Source organism: Oreochromis aureus, linkage group 7 (genome assembly GCF_013358895.1).
Source record: "Oreochromis aureus strain Israel breed Guangdong linkage group 7, ZZ_aureus, whole genome shotgun sequence".
Taxonomy (NCBI): Eukaryota; Metazoa; Chordata; class Actinopteri; order Cichliformes; family Cichlidae; genus Oreochromis; species Oreochromis aureus.
The window spans coordinates 62,151,127-62,171,955 of NC_052948.1; the positions used below are offsets into that span (position 1 = coordinate 62,151,127).

A 20,829-nucleotide genomic window follows, 5' to 3' on the forward strand; every position below is an offset into this window, starting at 1 on the left:
CCTTTAGGCGCACAAGATTTGTAATGTGTTTTTCTGACCCAAGACACCTGCAGTCCCTTCAAACAGTAAGCATGTCTATGATAGCTCACTGTTTCTAGATATTTAGCAGCACTGATATTTTAAGTAGTGTTTAAAATGTTTATTTGGTTCACTCCTGAGAGTGTTTTGCATTTAATAAAGATCTTTTTAGATTTTTAGCTCGATACCAATTTAAATCTTTGAAATAAGAAGGATACTTAAGCATATCAGAACTCTACTTTTCCTACCACAATCTGTGTGTGTCATCTACAACTTTATGTACATTAGCGCTTTCACAGTGGTCACACTATCTTGCAAATTTGTAAGACTCTGTTCAACATTGACAGTGTCTTTTAACTCAAACAGGTAGGCTTTTGCCACTCCTCTGGGGTGAAGCCCTCCAAATGCAGAATCTTCTGTACTGCAGGTATAAAACGCCCATTCCACAGTGTTTTTGTCAGCCCCTCATCTGAAAAAGTAATATTTTTCAAGGGGAGAACAACATGAATGTTTCATTTTACACCCTACGCAAATATCTTAGTGGTGCAGTTGGATAATTGCATTCAGAACTGAGCATAGGGTGAGTTTGATAAGCTCCAAAACTGCTGTGTGCAACAGGCTGTCTGTCTCGTCGTGGTGCTGAAAGTTGTTTCCTGGGGCTGCTTCTCACCAGATGGAGATTCACAGGACCGCAGGCTTTTAGTGCTATTTGTCCACAGTTTTGGCAACCCAGTCGAGGTCTGTTGGCTCTCAGACATTGGTACAGAAGACATTACTTTTTTTGTCCTCCGGAGAATCTTGCACTCAACCTGATGGGGTTTTTTTTCTTTTTCAGAAATGTAGACCTATCTAGTCATCATCAGGTTTTATATCACTTGACTGTATGAGGAATGTGTAGTTTCATTTAATATTGGATTCTTTGAATTGTACATAAATATGAATTTTACTCATGGCTGGTATAAATGATTTGTGTGCGTATGCAGAATAAAATGTTTTCATGGATACTTTCATTAAAGCTGTAACAGGCACCAAACATTATAACTACCAAAAAACCAAAAACAAAACAAATCACAGATTTATTCAAAATCTGAGTAGTGGTATGCTTTTGATCTGTTTTTTGACTATTTGACTCTGTTTCCAGAGTCTATATCACATACCATCAACTTAATAATTACTTTCCTGGCTCTTTGAACACTCTCTAACATGGGCTAGTGTTTACAAAGACCAAAAGTTTGTCGGTGTGTGACATGATTTCCTTTACGGAAAGACATCAAAATTAAGGAAAATACATGAAAAATACACACGCCTTCTTTTTTTTTGACCTCCGAGTCGTGGCTTACATCCTGAAAGGTCTGTTTAAACTGTAAGGATCCAGGGAGGTTCCTCTAATTCACAGAATAGGGGTGAAAACTTCACATACTTTGTCTTGTTGATGTAAAAACAAATGAGAAATAAAACCCTGTGTTGCCCCAGGGCTTTTGAATCACAGAGATATTCGAAGATACTCCTTCACACACTCCCCTGCTGCCGATACTGTAGTAATACAGCGAGATTATTGTTTGTTATCTTATTGTCGTCTGTGTTTCAAAGACATTATGTTCTGACTTTATGGAGTTGCATTTTGCCCTACCCGTTCAAGAGTATTGTTAAAGTTTATAGTTATAGTATGTTTTTATAAATATATTTATAAAAGACCTGGGCTGCTTGGTGAAAAATGGGATCAGGGTTTCTCCCACACTGAGGTGTGGCTTGTAGTGAACAACAGGTTCAGCTTGATTCACAAAACGGGGGTTGAAAACGTTCTTTCTCTTACTGATGTAAAAGACAAAAACAATGGATACTAAGGCCCTTGATGAGCAGGGCTTTTGAATTGAGTCCTTTAATGCAGTTTCAATACACACATAAGATAACAATATTTTTTGGTCACGGCAGAAAGTAGAAGTTAAGAGCAGTAAATATTTAAAAAAACACAATAGAATAGGATAAGATGAAACAGAATAAAATACTGTACAAAATAGAATGTAATGTTACATTCTACATACAATAAATAAAGTACAATACAAGATAGTATAAAATGCTTTGTTATAGTAGGAAAAATTGCACTTGGTAATGTTGCACATCAGGGAGACAGTTACAATTGTGTATGGAATGTGTGTGTGTGGTTATCTGCAGGGACCATGTTGTGGAGACCTGCGAAATCTCTCCGTCCCACATCGTGGGTGCTGCAGCCTGCCACTGAAGGAGCTGCTCAGTGCTGTCAGGGTCTCCTGCATGGGGATGGCTTCCAGTGTTCACATTTTGGACAGAGAAGACAGATGGTTTGAAAGAGGAGTGAAAGAAGCCATTTATGTCCACTGTGAACACAATCTTTGAACAGAGGAAGTGGTTTACGACACCAACTGTCTGCCATCTATAATCCAGGTTTGAGATCCCTTCCCAGATGCCACTCACATTCTGGGCCTTTTGACCTCAGGAAATCACACGATAGGGTGGGATTAGGTTTCACAGTGGGTTTCCCCCAAAACCTTGGCTGATTGTGACCTACACCCATTTTCACACCTTGGCTCATGTGATTAGGTAAACAGACCATCAGGGGGTCCATGTCTCTCTCCACCATTTGACCTTAGAACTGAAGAAGCTTCTCTGATAAGAGGTGAAACTATGTATTAGATGCTTTTTTCCCTAAACACCAGTAGGGGACTGACTGAGAGAAATGCCTTTAGTCATCCACTTTGAGCATTCTGAACATTGAACATGGATTGTTCAAATCCATATTTTATTATTTTTGATAAATAAGTTTAAAACGATCTTCCTTTTATATTTTTATTTTGCTTTTCTTACTACGTTAGTATAACCACTGAATCGCTGATTTCACACTCTCACGCACTTTTTTATGAGCTTTATTGAACACACAATGAGTATACAACATACAAACAGATGAACTATACAAAAGAACAGAACATGAACATACAAAACCAGGGGTAAAAAAATATTAAATGAGTACACTCAAAAATTCACATATATATATTGTTTTGAGAGCCTTTTTGTTGGTTGAGTCTGATATTGATTGTATGTACAATTCCACATCCTTAAGAAAATGACAGAAATATGGTCTTTTATTAATAAACTTACATTTATGGATAAAAATTTTTTAGCTAAAAGTATTAACAAATTTATTATTAAAAAAAACATTTATCATTCTTCCTGGGGAACTTAAAGAAACAGAATAAAACATTCCCATCGTAAAGAAAACTCCCTTAAAATATCGACAATAACAAACCTGCTAAATTCCTTCCAGAATCTCTGAGGAACAGTACCAAAAAAGATGTGTCACAGTTTCTGGATGATCCCCACAGAAAGTGTATTTATGTCTACCCTCACGCACGTGTGCAGGCGAATAAAGGGGAAACCTTACTATTACTATTTTTAAATGCAAAAATTTGCCATATAATAATATAATACAGCGTTTCGTGATCTTTTGATTTTGTATTTTCCCGTCATTTGTTTTCTATTTTCATTCAAATTTGGAAAATAATTTCAGTTCAGAAAGATACAATTTGATACTGTGAAATCACACATCTGCTGTTGACCGGAAGATAATCGTCTTACTTACAAACGATCTTCGTCAGTGACGTAGCGGCAGGATGGAGCGGGCGGAGCGGACTGGCGCCGGGAGATTCGAGCTCTGAAGGCGGGTGTGCCTGACTGCATTAACCGCTGTGAGAAGAAGTGGTAACTCGTCAACACAACAGCTGGACGCTCTAGATTTGCGTCTTCGACTTGCTTCTGCCATGTTGCTAACTACTGTGGAAGTTGAGACCGGGATCGGCCGCTGTTAAACCCTCACAGGTAGGTGTTCGTTCCTAACCGCGCCGCGACGACTACCCGAGCACTGCACAGCCAAGCTGGCTAACAGCGCTAATAACGAGCCTACTAACGTTTACTTTGCTTTTTGCTTTTTTGTGTACGTACAATAGTTACCATTACCTTTGGTAATACACCAATATGTTTAAGCACTACATTAGAGCAAATTTGCATTAAAGCGTTTTTATTGAATCGTTCCTCTCCAATGCTAGCTAACTTTAGCTCCGTGGTTATCAGGAGGTAAAACGGAAATCACAGAAAACAACAGGTGTTCTCTCCAGATTGTATAACGTTGCTCTTGTGCCGATAAGTAACAATCAAGGTGAAGCTGAGTGGAGTTTGAATAGCAGTGACTGTTGGCGGTTTTCTTGCTCCGAGGCCTCGATGACCTCGGGCTTTAGTTCGGGGCTCAACCGAAGAAAGCGCCTGCGTCCCCCAGGGAGCGCAGCGAAGAGTATCCGCTGGAATGACATGGTAGACACTTTTCAGGAATGGGTTTTCAGCTGTTTGTTGATAATGACTGCTTTAACTGTAGGTTATTCACATTTTAGCTTAGTGATGCTTTTAAAATCAGACCTAACGTGTTTTCTAGTTAAATAATGTCTAATCTAAATGCTAGAAATATAGACTATAGATTAATGTAATTTATATTATACATAGTCATTTTGGTGTTCCCTACCCTCAGTCTGCTTCCGCAGCATGCCCCATGAATGGAAACAATGGTGTTCCAATCCTCCTCATGTCCACAACCAACTTTAAGTCTTTGCCACGTTAAGCTGCAGATAGATCTGTTTGCATCACCTAAGTTTCCCACCACAGTCTTGTAGTCTTCCTCATCACCCTTTCTGTTACATCCCACTGCTGCAGAATAATCAGACAACTTCTGAAGGTAGCAGGTCTCTGCAGTAGCTGAAGTCTGTGGTGGAGAGGTGCTGGTCCCTGCAGGGGCCCGGGTTGCTGACCACACTGTCCCCCACACACTGTGTGTGTCCACCTCCCTCATCTTTGCTTATCGCCTAGTAGAGTTGGACAGATAGTGTTAAAGTCACTGGAGAAGTTAAAAAATATTATTTAAAAAACAAACAAACATTTTTTTCTTAAACTGTGCTTGTTGGCTTGTCCAGGTGGGTGTAGAGATAGTTGAGCAGGTAGAGACTGCCTGAAGGGGGTCCATAAACGGGCTGATCATGGACCTGAGCTGGACCTGAGCTGATTTGTGCTGATAGTGCCACAGGTCTGTCTTGGGCAAAGCCACAAGGTATGTGACCTCCGTGACCTCTTCCGCTGCATGGGGACCTTTTCCAGATTCGGGCTTGTCCTGAAGATCCTGAAGAACCACATAGCTGGGTAGCACAAGCTGTGAGGACTACTGGCCCCATGGGGACCACTCTGGATCTAGTCAGCAGTGAGGTGACAGATGGGGGGAGGAGTTGTAAAATTTGGAAAACACAGTGAGCCTTGTGAGGAGGGGTGAAAGTGTATGGCAGGAAGGCTCAGTGTGGGAAAGGAGGGAGCTGCAGCCACAGGTTGAAAGCTGTTAAAGAACAGATTTGGTTCACTGGCTCACTCCACTACTCTAGGGTAGCCTCTCCACTCCAGACTTCACTCATGATGTGCTGCTGGACTTTCCACTCCATATTCTTTCTGTAGTTTTCATTGGCATGCGTTTGTTTTCACTTCCCTTTGACTTGTACATACGTTCTCACTGCTGAAGGCTATATTCTTTGCGTTAAGCAGGACTTTTGTTACCCCCCTTTCTTGTTTGGATAAGACTTGACAGTCTCTGTAGTTGAGATCTCACACCATCTCCTCATTCCAAGTTATCGCAGACTTCCTTCTTCTTCTTTTTTTTTCCCTTCTCTTTTTGTGCCTCTTGACTAGGACTGGGCCACATCATACCGTTCACGGTAATACCGGTATAATGTTAGGCAATGATAAGAAAATGAAATATCGCGATAGAATATGGGTAAAACGTGCATGCGCAGTGCCTTTGTTTTCATATGCACATGATGGAAAAAGCATCATGACAACGGAGAATGAGAAGGGCGAAAGTGGATCGTTGAATGAAACAGATGAACCAGAATTGGTTTGTAAAAAAGGTGCAACTTCAGTGATGTGGAACTGGTTTGGCTTTCGTCTGTCAGATACACACCAAAGCACATTTTTTGGTTGCGCATTCAAGCGAGCCGTTGTTATTACCGTTATTACCAAACCGATTTTATGTGGTACACGGTGCTCAAAAATCTGTCAAAAAATGTTTTAGTACGACTTTGCTAACCTACCTACGAAGCCGCACCGCCTGATGGATTGTCGGAGGAACCTACTATAGTCAGGAACCTCCCGGAGTGATACGTACTGTGCTTCAATATAATATTACCGCATTGTGTGTGTATAACCTCTTTTTAAGTTCTGTGGATATTATACATGGTTATGCTGAGGATATGTCGGCCAATTTCCACTGGAAATGCCTTTTGGGTAAACTGTCAGCGAGGAATTTGCATTTGCACTGTTAAATTTTTATATATCTTGAATGCACATAAAAAACAGCTGCTTGTTTAAGTGAAAATATATTGATGGGTTTTTTTTTTTTTTGCACTAATAAAGTTCTGGAGTTGTAAAGTATTTTGTCTCGCGTCAATTAAATTGTCAGTTATATCGTTATCGCAAATTTTTATATATATATTGTGATAAATATTTTTGGCCATATTGCCCTGCCCTACTCTTTACTAGAGGGACATAACTCAGGGTGAGGAGAATCGAGGTGTGATCTGTTTCCGATGGACAACCTGGTCAGGTGCACGAGAGGCACTAGAGTAGGGCTGCCACAAACGATTATTTTGATAGTCGACTAGTCACCGATTATTTTTGCGATTAGTCGACTAATCAGATCATGCATCCAGTGGATGTAAAACGTACAGCTTATTGCACCAGCATGCATCTGCTCTTGTATAACTATCATTAGCTTACAGCTTTAAGTGTTTAAGGTATGTGCTAACTAAAAATAAAGACAAGATGATAGTTTATTAAATTTTAATGAAATCTGCAGATTGTTTCAGTGAAGTTTAATAAACTCAGCCGTCTGCTCCTTGCTATCTAAAATATAACAGGACACCGGAGTATATTCTCGAGTATCTCACACTTCTGATAATCAGTTGTCTGCTTGACGTTTATTCAGCTGTGTAAAAACTATAACTTTAATCTCAGCCAAACCGATTTACTCAGGAACAAATAAAATACGAAAAAAAGCCAAACAATAACATTTTTAAGTTATCTAAGTGACTTATATATCATGTTTAACCTGAGTAGCGAAAGACGGCGGTGGGTTTGAAAACGATTTGCCGGGAGTCCGGTGTTCTCACCGGCTCTAGTGAGCCTACAACCCCGGCTAGCTATCGAGCTGGTGGGTAACAGACGTCTCCCAAAACGTCGGAGTACTTTTGAAAATATGTGGTGTCTTGATAAACTGAGCAGATATTTGAAGTTTACACAGTTACATTCTCGCCTGAAAACATGTTAAACGTTTATTTTGTGACCCAGAAAGAATAATAAGAGTAATATTAAAACTAACTAGCTGCCGCCATTGTTGGAATCTGAGCAGGGCTGCGCTGGGCTGCGCTATGAATTCTGGGACACAGCTCCTTCTTCGGGGTTTAATGGCAGCTGGCATCCTTGTACATGCAGTGCTGCCATCTTCTGTTTCAGGCCGTTATTACACTCTTAAATCCTACTACTTATTCCTGCGTCTTTTGTGATCTTACAAAGCTTCAAACGACGCGTCGACTATTAAATTAGTCATCGACGATTTTGATAGTCGACGTAATCGTGACTAATTGTGGCAGCCCTACACTAGAGATTTGCTTGTTTACTGTCCAGTGTGCAGGGATGAGTCATATTAAACATATGAAAGGTTTTGTTGTGGAATTTGGCTTTTTAAGGTTTTATAAAGAATAAAGTTTGCAGCGATCACCCAGTGGAAACTTCTATAGCAGAAGGGAAGTAAGGATTATTGTTATTATTTAATGAGCCACACAGCGCAAACTAGGGCTGAGCGATATGGCCTAAAATCCATATTGCGGTGTAATTTGAAGTATGTGCGGTAACGATATATATCACGATATATTCTTTTCTTCTGCATATATATGTCAAAATGACTGAACAGTATAGCATGCCATTTTAAGAACATTTATTGTGCAAAACCTTTCTTAAAAAATTTAAATTAACAAAACTTTTCAAATAATTTTTAAGATGTAACAGATCTTTTTCCAAACAATGTAACAAAAAATTCTTAAATAACAAATAAAAATGAAGATAAATTCTCAAAGATTTTTGATCAAAAAAATACAAGTAAAATACTGGCAAAACACAAGATTCTGAATTGTTTAAAATAAAGTGCAAAATGTGCCTTTGGAAAAGGCTCGAAAATGATCAGTCTGCTGGTGTGTAGGGCCACAAAGTTTGTGTTTGCAAGGCGCAGTTTTTGGCTTTCCTCATATTCCAAAACGTGCTTTGTTTTGAGATGATAAAACAAATTACTTGTATTCCCTTTCTTCGCTATTACTATTATTTGCAAATGATATTTTTCTGCTTAACTTCTGACTGCTTAAACCCAAACCAGGTCCATATGACCGACGTTGCTTCCTTCTTTATGCGCACCTCCTCCTCCTCCCCACCTGTAAGCTCCATGATAGCTTGCAGCCACTGCGATACTTTCAACCAAAACAGGCACAGCTTGATGACATCATCAACATGAGCTATTGCGGTAAAGCAGTATAGTCAAAATCTCTACCATTGGCCAAATTCATGTAGTTTCTACCATATACCGTTTATACCGTGTATTTACCCCACACTTAGACGTTTGGACGTGTTTACACATCAGCCACGATTAGTCTGCATGTAGTTCCTGACTAAACAGAAAATAATGTAGTTTCCTGTCTTTTTTTGTTTGTTTGTTTGTTTGTTTTTTAAAATTTTTGCTTTTTGATACACATAATGCTACCCTGCAGATGGAGGCCATGGAGGTAGACTCTCCTGTGGAGCTGCAGGGGATTGGGCAGCCAGAGGGTGGCGCTGCAGCTCCTGCAGATGATGCTGAGAACGCCAACGCTGCTCTCGTCATGTCCGACTCTGGCAGCAGCACTGAAGTAGACGAAGATGATGATGATGATGGCAGCGCTGAGGGACAGGCGGCAGCTTATGCTCCTCCAAGGCTTCCTGCCACTTGGGCGTTTAGTCAGAGGGCGGTGGGCGGGGCTACATCTACGCCGCCAATACGAAGGAGAGTCAGGTAAGCTGGACAGCACAGAAGAAACATCACATGTGTTTTGTGTGCTTCATCAAGGTGATAAACCTGTGTTTGTGGTGCAGGCAGGGCCTCAGAGTGCACTATCCGAGCCAGACTGCAGCACCCTCTAGAGGCTTTCCAGACTTCCTGCTGCGAGCGCCAGCTGCCGGCACAGCAGAGCCAGAGTCGGGCAGCACCACTGAGATTAGTGAGTCTGAGGATGAGGCAGAGGGTGAAGAAGAGAGCACGGCTGCTGCTGCAGAGCCCATCGACCCTGCGCCGCCTGCTAGGTCTGACCTCAGCGCCACCGTCCAACCTGCTCAACCACAGGAAGCCGCTACGACCAGTGAGTCTGAGCTGAATCCATTTCAAGAAATCACCCTGATTAAAGCTTTATCATGAAGCTGCAGTTGTGCTTATGATACATTAAGGTAACTAATGAGCTTCCACGATGATTTTTATCTCTGTTCAGACTCCACTGCCACGGCAGAACCCGAGAGGGCAGAAGCTCAAGTCCAGGATGTTCAGGTAGCTTTCAGACCTTTTTCTTTTGTGCTTTCTTGTGCTTTTTACACATGTAAAACTCTTTTTTTTTCTTTTTTTTAATACATTTTAAAATTGTTTTTAGGATACCTTTATTCAAAAATTATTTGGTTGGAAAAAAAATCTCAGGATCAGTATGCAGATACCTCTGAAGAAAAGTAATTTTTGCTTATATTTGCTGTGATGTTTGGTGTCTTCTTAAAGTGTGCTTGGGTTTACCACACACAGAGTCAGTTGGCCCTCAGTAGGTGGAGGGGCCTGGTCACCGACCATGGGGTACCAGCCCTCGCTTCATCCTCTCTTAATTGGGTTCACAAGCTCTGTGAACTTGTAGTTATCATCTGCAGTTATCTGTAACCACCATGACACAGATGGATTACACTAAAATTGTGTCTTTTAGGGATTTTCCAAAGTGGTCTCACTTGTTTTCATTCTAGCACCCACAAAAAGCAGGGTTTCTTTATTGTGTGAAAAACCAAGAAAGAAAAATATGTTCACCATCATCATTTTGTAGCAAGTGTAATCTTGTACAGTAGTCCTTGGACAAAACCAGCTCCGTACAACACCAAGTAACAGATGCGTTCTTTGATAAGTGTGCAGTTGGTCTTAAATTTCATTCCCCAACAGTCTTACAAATCCAACTTTTGCTTAAATATTAATAATTAATTAATTAAAGAAGACATAATGCCAAGAATTTCTGTCCAAACTACTTAGGCTTTATGTGGAAAATATCAACTCAAGCCTCACGTGATCCATTTCTGTAATGCCACTTTCCACCGCAAGATGGTGCAACAAGTAAATGCAAATGAAACACTTTGACAGACTAAAAAGAACTCGCATTCGCTGATAAAACGCTGTCCCCAGGTTTTTTTTGTTGTTGTTGTTTTTTGTTTTTAGGATAATTACAAAAAATATCATTAACTGTTGATCCTCCCTGCTTCCAGGTGTCCTCAGCAGTTCTGTCTCCCAGTGACGAGAATGAAGGCGACACCTGCACCATCTGCTTCGAGGCGTGGACGACGGCCGGCGAGCACAGACTCGCCGCTCTGCGGTGCGGTCACCTCTTCGGTTACACCTGTATCCAGCGCTGGCTGAAAGCTCAGAGCCCATCCGCTAAATGTCCGCAGGTGAGAAGGAAGAGAAATCCCATCGATCACAGGTGGAAGATCGAAGGTTAAAATATAATTGGTTTTTTTTGTGATTTTAGTGTAACAAGAAAGCAAAGCGTTCCGACATCGTGCTCCTGTACGCTCCAAAACTGAGAGCGCTGGACAACACGGAGCAAGAGAGCTTAAAGAAGTGAGTGATCGCCTTCTCTGCTTCAACGCACCTCCAGTGGGAAGAATCCTGAGTGAACTCTGTTTATAAACTGTTAAATATTTGCTTATGAAATGAAAGATAAACCATTAAAGAATCATCACTTTAAATTGACAGCAGCTGTCTGACCCTTATGATGGCAAATGAAGGAATCTGTTTGTAATTGGCAAACAGGGACTCTAAAAGATCTCTAGTCTTACATCTTATTGGGTCGCTCCTCCACCAGACCCACACAAAACTGGGATGGTGAACACGATGTCACATCTGTCACTGTTACGGTTTCACTTCGGCTGTTAGACCACCTCTCAATTTTCTCGATTAAGTCACAGATTGTTCGATTAACACTCAGATTTTGACTTTTTCTCTTCCTGTATCAGCGTTGAAGTGGCTATAGTGGCGACACCTGTTGTTCAGGAGAACACTGCAGTGACTACCTGCAGGTTTAGCAGCTAGCATAAACAAGCGACTGTAAGATCATGTTGCGGTGCCATGCAAAGCGAACAGTGCAGAGGGTGTACTGGAATCTTAATGGCATCAGCAGAAAAGTTGCTTTGCCATCATGTAAAAAAAAAAAAAAATCTAATTACAGTGACGATCACAGAACCTGCAGCCAGCTCACAGTTGCCTGTTTGACAAGCCTGAAAATGAAAATCAGGTCACGATGACAAAGCAAAAGAATGAATCTTTCAGTTTGTTCTTGCACACTCTTTCCCAGTCTGGATTCATAGGCCTGCTGTCAAAATGGCACAAATTATGAATAATTGTATAAGCCAACTTCAGCTGTCCTTGTTTGTGCTGTTCTTGTTAGATTTCAGTAGATCAGGATCAGTAACTATATAGTGACATGTCAGGTGGATTTAGACTGCGGGTCGTTAGTCTCATGACTGATTCCCAGCAACGTGTTTGTAGGTCTCTGGAGCAGGAGCAGTCTCTGAGGAGGAAGGCTGAACTGGAGTCGGCTCAGTACAAAATCAAACTGCAGGTCGTCACCAACAAATACGGGCAAGCACAGCAGGAGCTGCAGGTATTTCATGTGTTTTTGTGCTTGTGGTTCTAGTTAAACACAATTAAAGTGAATAAGTCTCCCTCTGCTTTAGTGAGGAATGTGATGCTAATAATCTGCCTTCTCTCCCTCGTACAGGAGCTGAGAGCCCTCATAGCCCAGACGAGCAGGAACCTGAATCCTGCCTCTTCTTCCACGTCCTCCTCCTCCTCCCATGTCCTCAGCCTGTCTCAGAGGGCGGACGGCTCCAGGTCTGCTCAGTACAGCTTCTCCAAGGCGGTGCTGGTGTCTCAGGCCGGGGGCTGCAGGGTTTTATCGTACTGTGAACCTCTGAGCTGCCTGCTGGCCTCACAGCCGTCGCCTCACACCACGCTGGTGCCCGGTGAGACATCCTTCCTTCCTCTTGACAAGCGTGATTCTTTATCGCTCAGACCAGACGCGAAGAACAGTTTCACCCCGCATTAGTTGTGTAAATGTAGTCGCGTTAGACATGCACACATATGAGAGAAGTTCCACTGATAGATCACCCGAGTTAGCGTGTGTGTGTGTGTGTGTTTTGAATCACTCAGCTTCCCCTTTTTCCTCATAGCCTTCCTCTTTTCCTCCATTCAGGGTGCGGGGTAAAGAAGGTCAGTGTGGTGAACATGAGGGCCAGTCAGTATGTTCCCATCCACAGCAAACAGATCCGAGGTCTGTCCTTCAACAGGCAGAACGACAGCCTGCTGCTGTCTGCTGCATTGGACAACACTATTAAACTGACCAGGTACGAGCACGCCAGCATCTCCAGCCTCACAGAGGGTTGAGTTGTGCGTGCCTGTGAGTTAATGTGTTGTTGTGTTGTTCCAGCCTGCTGACCAACACGGTGGTTCAGACCTATAATGCGGGTAAACCAGTGTGGAGCTGCTGCTGGTGTTTGGACAACAGTAACTACATCTACGCTGGCCTGAGCAACGGCTCTGTGCTCATCTACGACACAAGAGACACCAGCACCCACGTGCAGGAGCTCGTGCCGCTGCGCTCCAGGTACACAAAAAACATACGAAGGCAGAGCGAGTAAGACCAAAAGTTTTATTAAACCATGGTTTCACAAATTCACTTTACTAAAAACTTTGAATTGTGGGTGTGTGATGTTTCCAGATGTCCGGTGGCATCTCTGTGTTACGTCCCGCGGGCGGCGTCCAGCTCATTCCCATGTGGGGGGCTCATTGCTGGCTCTCTGGAGGGCGGGTGTTTCTGGGAGCAGGTGAACGAGGCCACCTACAGGCCCCACGTCCTGCCCCTGGAGACCTCCGGCTGCACCGACATCCAGGTGGAGACGGAGAGTCGACACTGTCTCGTCACATATAGGCCCGGTAAGACCCTGACCCCTCAGTCCCTGATAGAAAACCACAAAGTGTAGGTAAAAGATGGAGGCGGTGTCACATGATCTAAACTTTTCACCCTCCCATGGCACCTTTTGAGTAACCATCGTCTCCCCTGCAGGTCGCTCCAATCCGTCTCTGCGCTGTGTCCTCATGGCGCTAACTCGAACCCCTCAGCAGGACTCGAGTGAACTGCCCAGCTGTTCCTGCGAGCCGGTGCAGACGTTCAACGCCGGCTCGTCCTGCAAACTGCTCACCAAGAACGCCGTCTTCAGGAGTCCGGACGGAGGCGGGACGCTGGTCTGTGCCGGGGACGAGGCCTCCAACTCCACTATGGTCAGTCCTTTTACATTTACACTTGTCTGTTATTTGAAAGAGCAAATTATTATTTTATTTTTTGATAAATGATCAGCTTTTATTTTAATTATTTTAATGAATTTCGTATTTTTTATTCATATTTGTTTTATGTAAAATATTTGTGGTTTCCTTAGTTAAATTATTTTTGCATTTTTAATTAATTGAAATGTATAAATCTAAATACCATATCATTTTATTATTTATTTTTTTTTAAGTATTAATTGCTTCACCCAAAGTGGGTTTTTTTGTTGTTGTTGTTGTTTTTGTTGGGGGGGGGGTGTAATTTCAATTTAGTAAATTATATTATTATATTATTAATATATTATATTATATTATATTATATTATATTATATTATATTATATTATATTATATTATATTATATTAAAATAAATAAATGTATTAAATAAATTCATTTATTAAATTAAAGGAATCTATTAAATAACTTTATTTATTAAATGTAATAATTATTCAATTCCCAATTATGTTTTGTAATATTTAGTAACATCAAGTGTCCGAGAGTTTATGTAGATAGAATAGAATCCAACTTTATTGCCATTGCACGTGTCACAAGTACAAGGCAACGAAATGCAGTTGTTGTTTTTTTATGTCGCTTTTTAAAAAAACATTAAAGAAAATCAGTGATTCTTTTTTTTAACCCAGATTTTTTTCCTTGATTGAATAATTTTTTAAATATGAAATATTACCCCAAATTCTTTTTAATTGTGCTCGTATTTTGAGTACAGTTATTTTAATTGCTTGGTAAAGGTGTGCAAACTGTGGGTGTTCACAACAACCTGCTAAGAACTGAAGCAATCACAAAGGTTTTCAGTGCAACACCCTCTTTAGATCCCATTTCACCTCCACAGGCCGGAGGTTGCCACAGGGTCTCTGACTGACACTGAGGCCTTAGCTAATCAGTCACTCACTTACCACCTTACTCATGTGCTTGCATATTTAGTTACTGACCTACTTACGCAATTAATTATTTACTGAATGACTCACAATCACACTTACTGAGACTTGCTTATTTGATAGTTTAGATAATTTTTTTTCTTGAATGTTTGTTTTTAAAAGTTATATATGATCATTTCTGATGAGTCAGTTTCCACTTTTGACTTTGCCAAAGGTGTCCTGATTTTGTCTTTAGATTTTAAAATTGTATTAATATTCTTATTTTTTTCTTGAATGTTAAGCTTGAAGCTTAAATGTTTCCTGATGCTTCTGTCTGCTTTGTCATCTCGTTCTCCTTTTCCTCCTCAGGTATGGGACGCCGGCAGCGGCGTTCTGCGCCAGAAGCTACCGGCCGACCTCCCGGTGCTGGACATCAGCCCGTTTTCTGTGAACGGCGAGCACTTTTTGGCATCGCTTACGGAGAAAATGCTGAAGCTCTACAAGTGGGAGTGAAGTGGGAGGAGTGGGTGAACACGACGAGAGCAGAAAACCAAGAGACAAACCTCAGTCCTACGAGGAGAGGACGCCGGGTGTGAGCAACTGTGGGAAATTTAATGCTGCTAAACTTTCACCTGTGCGTTTACACCGCTGAACGGGTTGCTGCGAGTGATCGGCCTGAGGAAGTGTTTCGCGCTCATCGCTTCTTCTTTTTAAAGCGATTCAAATTACGCAGGCGGATCATTTCTGTTCACCATATGATTGTGATTTCAGGAGCCAAAGATCAGATTAATAATGTCTGTGTGTGAAAGAAAACATGAATGTAGCCCAAATTCGTCTATCTTTGTCATGAAAGTGAGTTCGGTTAGTTCAAGGAGGACTTTCCAACACCTGATGCTAAATTTATCAGATTTTCAGGGTTTCCCCAAAAATTCAACATAAGCCCCCCTTTTCTTTTCTTTTTTGTCCGCCTTTTAAAAATTTCAGGTTTTCATTTCTGTTAAACTCTGTCCGTCTCTGTGGCTCGTTATCGGAGTCAGATTTTATTTAGCCCTCTGACGCGGATCACAAAGTGCCAAAGTAATCTGCTGTCGTTTAAAAGTTTACTTTCTTTGTCTTTTTAAAGGAAGTTGTATATATGTATATTTGCTACCAGCTGTTTGTGTACGCCTTCAAAAGTTAATAAAAAATGTGTTATTTTTAAATAAAGTCAAAATGTCGGATTTAAACTGCTGTGTAATTTATTTATTTTTTAACTTGTGTTCGTATGTAGTATTTTTATTTTTTCCCCCAGATAATCTCAAGGGATTATCAGCTGTAGAAAAATTTCTTCTCCATTGGATTATCAGAAAACAGATCAGCTAAAATTATGATCCAGACTGATTTATGCTGAGGATCAAAGCTGGGTGCTGAACAGAAACTAGATTTAGTTTCAGATTGTGAGACTTGGAGTGTAAAATCGACCGGGAACAACCCTGTGAGTAGGTGTTGGTAGGTTTTACTGTTTCTCTGCTCTTTGACATTTGGTCTCTCATCGTGACTGTGGTTGCTTACGATGGAGACTGACCACCAGATCAGTTGTTAGGGCCTCCTACATGAGATGAATGTGCTGACTAGAACTCTGCGGCCTGTCGCCATGGGATGGTTCAGTCTAGAAACTTTCAGTTTTTCTACCAGCTGAGCAAATCAGCTAGATGCTGCCTTCATGGACTGCTCGTAAATCTTATCTTCTTAAAAGCTTTTTGTTGGAAATAAAATATCCGACAACAGCTCCTCTTTTAAGGCATTTTTCTTACTGTTTTTTTTTTTTTATTATTGTTTTAAAAAAAATTGGGCACATCAAAACTATGACAATATACATAATTTGTCAGGTTTAAACCAAAAGTCTTGCAAGCTGTAAAAACCTAGCTACATATAACAGTTCCTTTGTTTTGAAGAAAGTACACTGAACTACACCTACATTCTGCTTCAGACATGTATTAGCCACAAGACGAGACCACATCATTCCTGTTCAAAGTAGTGCTTTCAGTCATCCTCTGTAAATGCTTCCGGAGGCCTCTCATTTATCTGTGACTTATTGATTTATAGAGATTGCACAGACAGTAAAAACTGCATGCAACATCATTTCAATGCACGTTTGACTACTGTTTGTCTTTGTGTTATTCCTAAAATCTTAACTTTCTTATTAAAAAATATCCAGTCTGAACTCGCGGCTTGATTGATCCTGGGTGGCACATCACTTAAGTTTAAGTGGTTTCTTGTGTGCAGTACCACAGCTTTGGACACAGCTTATAATTTTTACATGTTTTCAGCTGTTATTAAAGGTACATGTAGTAAGAAAACAACATTAAAAAACCCTCTGCAACTAGCATTTTACTAGAAATTCCCACTCTAATTCTTTAATTATTCTTTAATTATTTTGAATTACTGTCTTAAGCTTGCCATTTCTAATTAGTTAATGTTTTTATGTGTTACCTTAAAGGAAACCGCAGAGTCGCTGTCTCACCCTATCCTTAGCACAGGGGTGAGATGGAGGCAGATGATCGTCTATGGTGACTCTTAAAGGAAGAAGAGTTCTGTTGATAAAGAGATCCACCATACCACTCCTGAGGGCTGAAAATGCCGAGCTGATGATATTTGAGAAACATTGAGGTATTGTGTCGGTTTCAATGCACACTTTGAAAGTTCCGCCATGAAAATACCAATTACAATTATTTATTTCCATAAAATCCACTAGAACACTTTCTCTGTAGCCCATTTTAAGACATGAATCAGTTGAAAGAGCTCTCAACTTACCATTACATGTGTGTTTCACGTTCACACACCAGAGTGACTGAGACAGTTGTGTTGTGTTCTTTAATGGAAAAAAAAAACATCCCCTGAAAACAGCCTGGATCCCTCTCCGTTCTCAGGCTGATACTCTGTACGTCACAACATTAGTAGCGCCCTGCTTTGAAGTCACACTTATGAATTTGAAATCAAATAAGTTATTGTGAGCTTAACAAATGCAGCAGTCTTGTGACTGAAAGGTCTTTAATCATAACATACTTCCAGGCAGAGGAAACATGACCAAATGTGCAGCTTAGATCTGGACTGGGAGGTGTAAACAGATCTCACCAATTAAACTGGAACAGCAGTCACTTAACTGCTCTGAACCACATTGTATAGATTGTTAGACATCAAGTTTTCACACACTGTTCACAGGTTTTAATTTAACTAATTAACTTTATAAAAGATTCAGCTTTACACTAAACTAATATGATAAAGAATGCCGGGAAGAGACATTTCCATGGCTGGATGACTCACAGCATGAACCCACGAGGACTTATTAAATATTTATGAACTATTCACTAGAAGAAAACAATCTGTCTGGAACTTTATCCTCAGTTCCCATATTTCCGACAGCTCCTGAAGGCAGCAGCAGGCTGACTGGCTCTGTGAAGATGGCGGACTGCATACGTGTTCCTCTGCTCCTGCTCTTGATGTGCATCTTTTTGTTTGTACATCTGATTCAAGCTCAAAACAATGCTATTAAGAAACTTATTGCCGGTGTCGATAAAATGCAGAACCAAGTTGGAGGTCTGGGGCTCGCTGCGGGGAACCCTGGAGTCGATGAGAGGAACCAAGGCGCTGGGGCCTCGCTGTCTCGGAGGCGCTCTACCGGCTGGAAGTTGGCTGAGGAGGCGGTGTGCAGAGACGACCTGACCCGGCTTTGCCCCAAACACTCCTGGAACAACAACCTGGCGGTGTTGGAGTGTCTCCAGGACAGGAAAGAGGTATATTCGCGAGAATGGTAGCTTTAATCCTGGAGAAAAATGCAGGGTGTGCCTGCAGAACGAGCTAAAGCTAGCTGCTAGCAACCAGACAACGTCACGCCAAACGCCAGGCAAAATTACAGCAATTTATGATTTTTTGTATCGTTTTTAATGTAACACCCTGTGCATGAGAGGACTCAAAACGTTTTCTTAGTCGTTGAAGTTTAGTTTTCAATTCGGCGTGCTACAGTGCCAGGAATGCAAGGAACTGTGTCTCACCTGAATGCTTCAAATTGGAAAAGTGAGACGTGGATAAGGAAAAAAAGAAACTGGTTACCATTTAAATAAAAGTTGGACTATTAACAGGCCGAATTTGTCAGAATATATTGCCGACACAGATTAACTATAAGCTTAGATCAGAGTATCTATAGGGATTTAATATTGGGCTAAAACTGGTGGATTGTTGGTGCTCTACGGAGTAGTTAAAACACCACGTATGTTTCGGATTAGCTAGCGGTTAAATGTTAAATTATCAAAGAAAATGCTCCTTTGCTGGTATAACAGTCCGCAGAAACCCAGCGGCACTCTGTGACGTGGACAGATGGGTAACCGGGTAACTTTTTAAACCGAGTGACTTTACATTAAAGCTGTTACCTGTTCGGCAGCAGTTGTCGCTAGCTCTGGTAGCCTTGGCGAGATGCTAACCCAGATAACGTTACCAAACCTGCTGCTGGGTGATTTTAAGATTTTTGACTCTTAACTTCAGACCCCGATGGTGATTGATAGGGGTGTTGTCCACCTAGTGTGCGGTTGTCATGTGTTAAAGATTGATATGAGACAGACTGAAGTGTTAGGACCTATTTTGTCTGATGGCTGTTGGTGGCCTGCCTGTGCAGCCCCGTTATTCGGACCCTCTGTGGTTTTGGGGTTGTGAGTGTTGACTTGGCGCTGTTAAAGGTACCTTTTGTAATTACCCCGTGGAAATGTGATTTCAGCTTTGACCACAAGAGGCAACATTTGGGATGTTCTTAGATGTGCACTAATCTAAGAACAACCTTCTTTTTTTTTCTTTTTCTTAACAACAAAAGTCATTTAAATCTAGCCTTCATGCTCTTGCAGTAGCAGAGGAGGCTTGTGCTGAAAAGGAACCAAAAAATGGTTAACAATAGAGTGAGACATTAAATTGTGATGTTATCTTTAGTTCTACTAGAAATAAATTAAAAAGTGTATGTATTTTTATATATATGTATCAATATGAAGATAACGTAACAGTTAACCTTTCTTACAGAGTTTTATTTTCTTTTAGATTATCACAGCAGCTGGAATTATGTACACTCGATGACCTTAATGACTGGCCTGGTTAAACAGGGAAGGTACCTGGTTTGACTAGCTGCATTGATGTCTAATCAGGGAAACACATTGAGATTATGGATAGACTGTAGGATGATAGTTTTAGTAAAATTAGGATAAATAATAAATCTCCGCATCTTTGGTCTTTGAGAAAAGGTGGGCATCTGTTTATTCCCTGCAAATAAATCTCTATTTCATTCTGAGAGGAAGCTGTATGCCTTTATAATACAATATGCAGAAAAAACGTTATGAGCTTTTTAACTTTAACATATTTTCGCTATCCAGGCAATTGTTGGCTCTGATTGTACATAATTTAAAGTAGTTTAAAAAAGGGGCATAAGGACTATTCATTACAGTGGACATGCTGCAGCTGGAAAGCACGAGGCCCTAATTTGCCAACCTACTCACCTATGAAATTAACTTAACTGCAGATCTACCAGTACATTCTTTTCAAGTCCAGTTAAAAATATGGATATCTTGCCTTTGTGTACCTTGTCATAGTGAGTACCAGACACCTTTCAGAGGAAGCTCGTTTCAGCTGCTTGTGTCCTCTGTCTCATCCTTTTAGTCTTTACCCACAGCTCGTGGCTGTAGAGAGTAGGAAGATAATCGGTAAATCCAGAGCTTTGCCTTCACATAGATATTTGTTCCTCTGCATGGAGCCTGACTGTACACCACTGTAAAAAATGAAGCATCTGAGAATACGCATTTATTTTTATTGGTAAAATGGTAAATAACACGTCTGGTCTCTTTTCAGCTCAGTGTGAGAGCTTCTCACTGTCCTTGTTTCCTTTCCTTTCCTTGCATCCTCATGCATCGATCAGTGCATGAGCACATTATTATAGTCATGCTGGAAAAGTACCACTCCTAACAAATGGAAAAACTACATGAACATGTGTTTTACATCTAAATTTCCACAACTCCAGGTCAAAGTACATGAGTTTAAAGCATCTAATACTGAAAAGCGTGTTTGTGTGTGTGTTTTATCTTTTGGATAGTGCCAAGCAAAGACCAAAGTCCAAGCATCACTATTTGTTTATGTTACCACCCACATTTTGATATCTGAAGGACATTAATGCAGAAACATTTAC

The 20,829-nt window shown here is 40.9% G+C and overlaps 2 protein-coding genes and 1 long non-coding RNA gene across 7 annotated transcripts in view; 2 read left to right on the plus strand and 1 right to left on the minus strand.

The window, feature by feature from the left end:
- The first annotated feature begins 3,595 nt into the window (after positions 1 to 3,595).
- rfwd3 (ring finger and WD repeat domain 3) lies at positions 3,596 to 15,862 on the plus strand. The gene is made up of 13 exons (XM_031746089.2): positions 3,596 to 3,867; positions 8,886 to 9,166; positions 9,247 to 9,509; positions 9,636 to 9,691; positions 10,651 to 10,833; positions 10,914 to 11,005; positions 11,933 to 12,047; positions 12,165 to 12,408; positions 12,639 to 12,789; positions 12,873 to 13,049; positions 13,164 to 13,378; positions 13,509 to 13,723; positions 15,006 to 15,862. Exons 2-13 carry the CDS (start codon positions 8,886 to 8,888, stop codon positions 15,147 to 15,149), a joined length of 2,136 nt encoding a protein of 711 aa, XP_031601949.1. The 5' UTR covers positions 3,596 to 3,867; the 3' UTR covers positions 15,150 to 15,862.
- Positions 13,614 to 19,304, minus strand: LOC120441148. Its single transcript, XR_005613821.1, has 3 exons — positions 19,043 to 19,304; positions 17,109 to 17,191; positions 13,614 to 13,749 (listed from the first exon to the last, which is right to left on the minus strand). It is a non-coding gene; the product is annotated as an uncharacterized LOC120441148 (long non-coding RNA).
- LOC116325248 (Golgi apparatus protein 1-like) overlaps positions 17,707 to 20,829 on the plus strand; it is a 36,447-nt gene continuing 33,324 nt past the window's right edge. For 3 of the 5 annotated variants that reach the window (XR_005613820.1, XM_031746086.2, XM_039615054.1), the window contains exon 1: positions 17,708 to 18,409. Coding sequence is in view for 4 of the 5 variants with exons in the window: in XM_031746086.2 (XP_031601946.2) it covers positions 17,972 to 18,409 (438 nt within the window). In the remaining variant the exon portion in view is untranslated. Of the gene's footprint in view, positions 18,410 to 20,829 lie in introns of all 5 variants that reach the window. The other 2 variants (XM_039615053.1, XM_031746084.2) reach the window with 1 other exon arrangement.

Bases quoted from the DNA above. Each gene is read 5' to 3' on its own strand.
- rfwd3 (XM_031746089.2), top strand. From the start codon at position 8,886: ATGGAGGCCATGGAGGTAGACTCTCCTGTGGAGCTGCAGGGGATTGGG. The intron at 9,167-9,246 runs GTAAGCTGGACA...TTTGTGGTGCAG, and splicing joins CCAATACGAAGGAGAGTCAG to GCAGGGCCTCAGAGTGCACT. The intron at 10,834-10,913 runs GTGAGAAGGAAG...TTGTGATTTTAG, and splicing joins CATCCGCTAAATGTCCGCAG to TGTAACAAGAAAGCAAAGCG.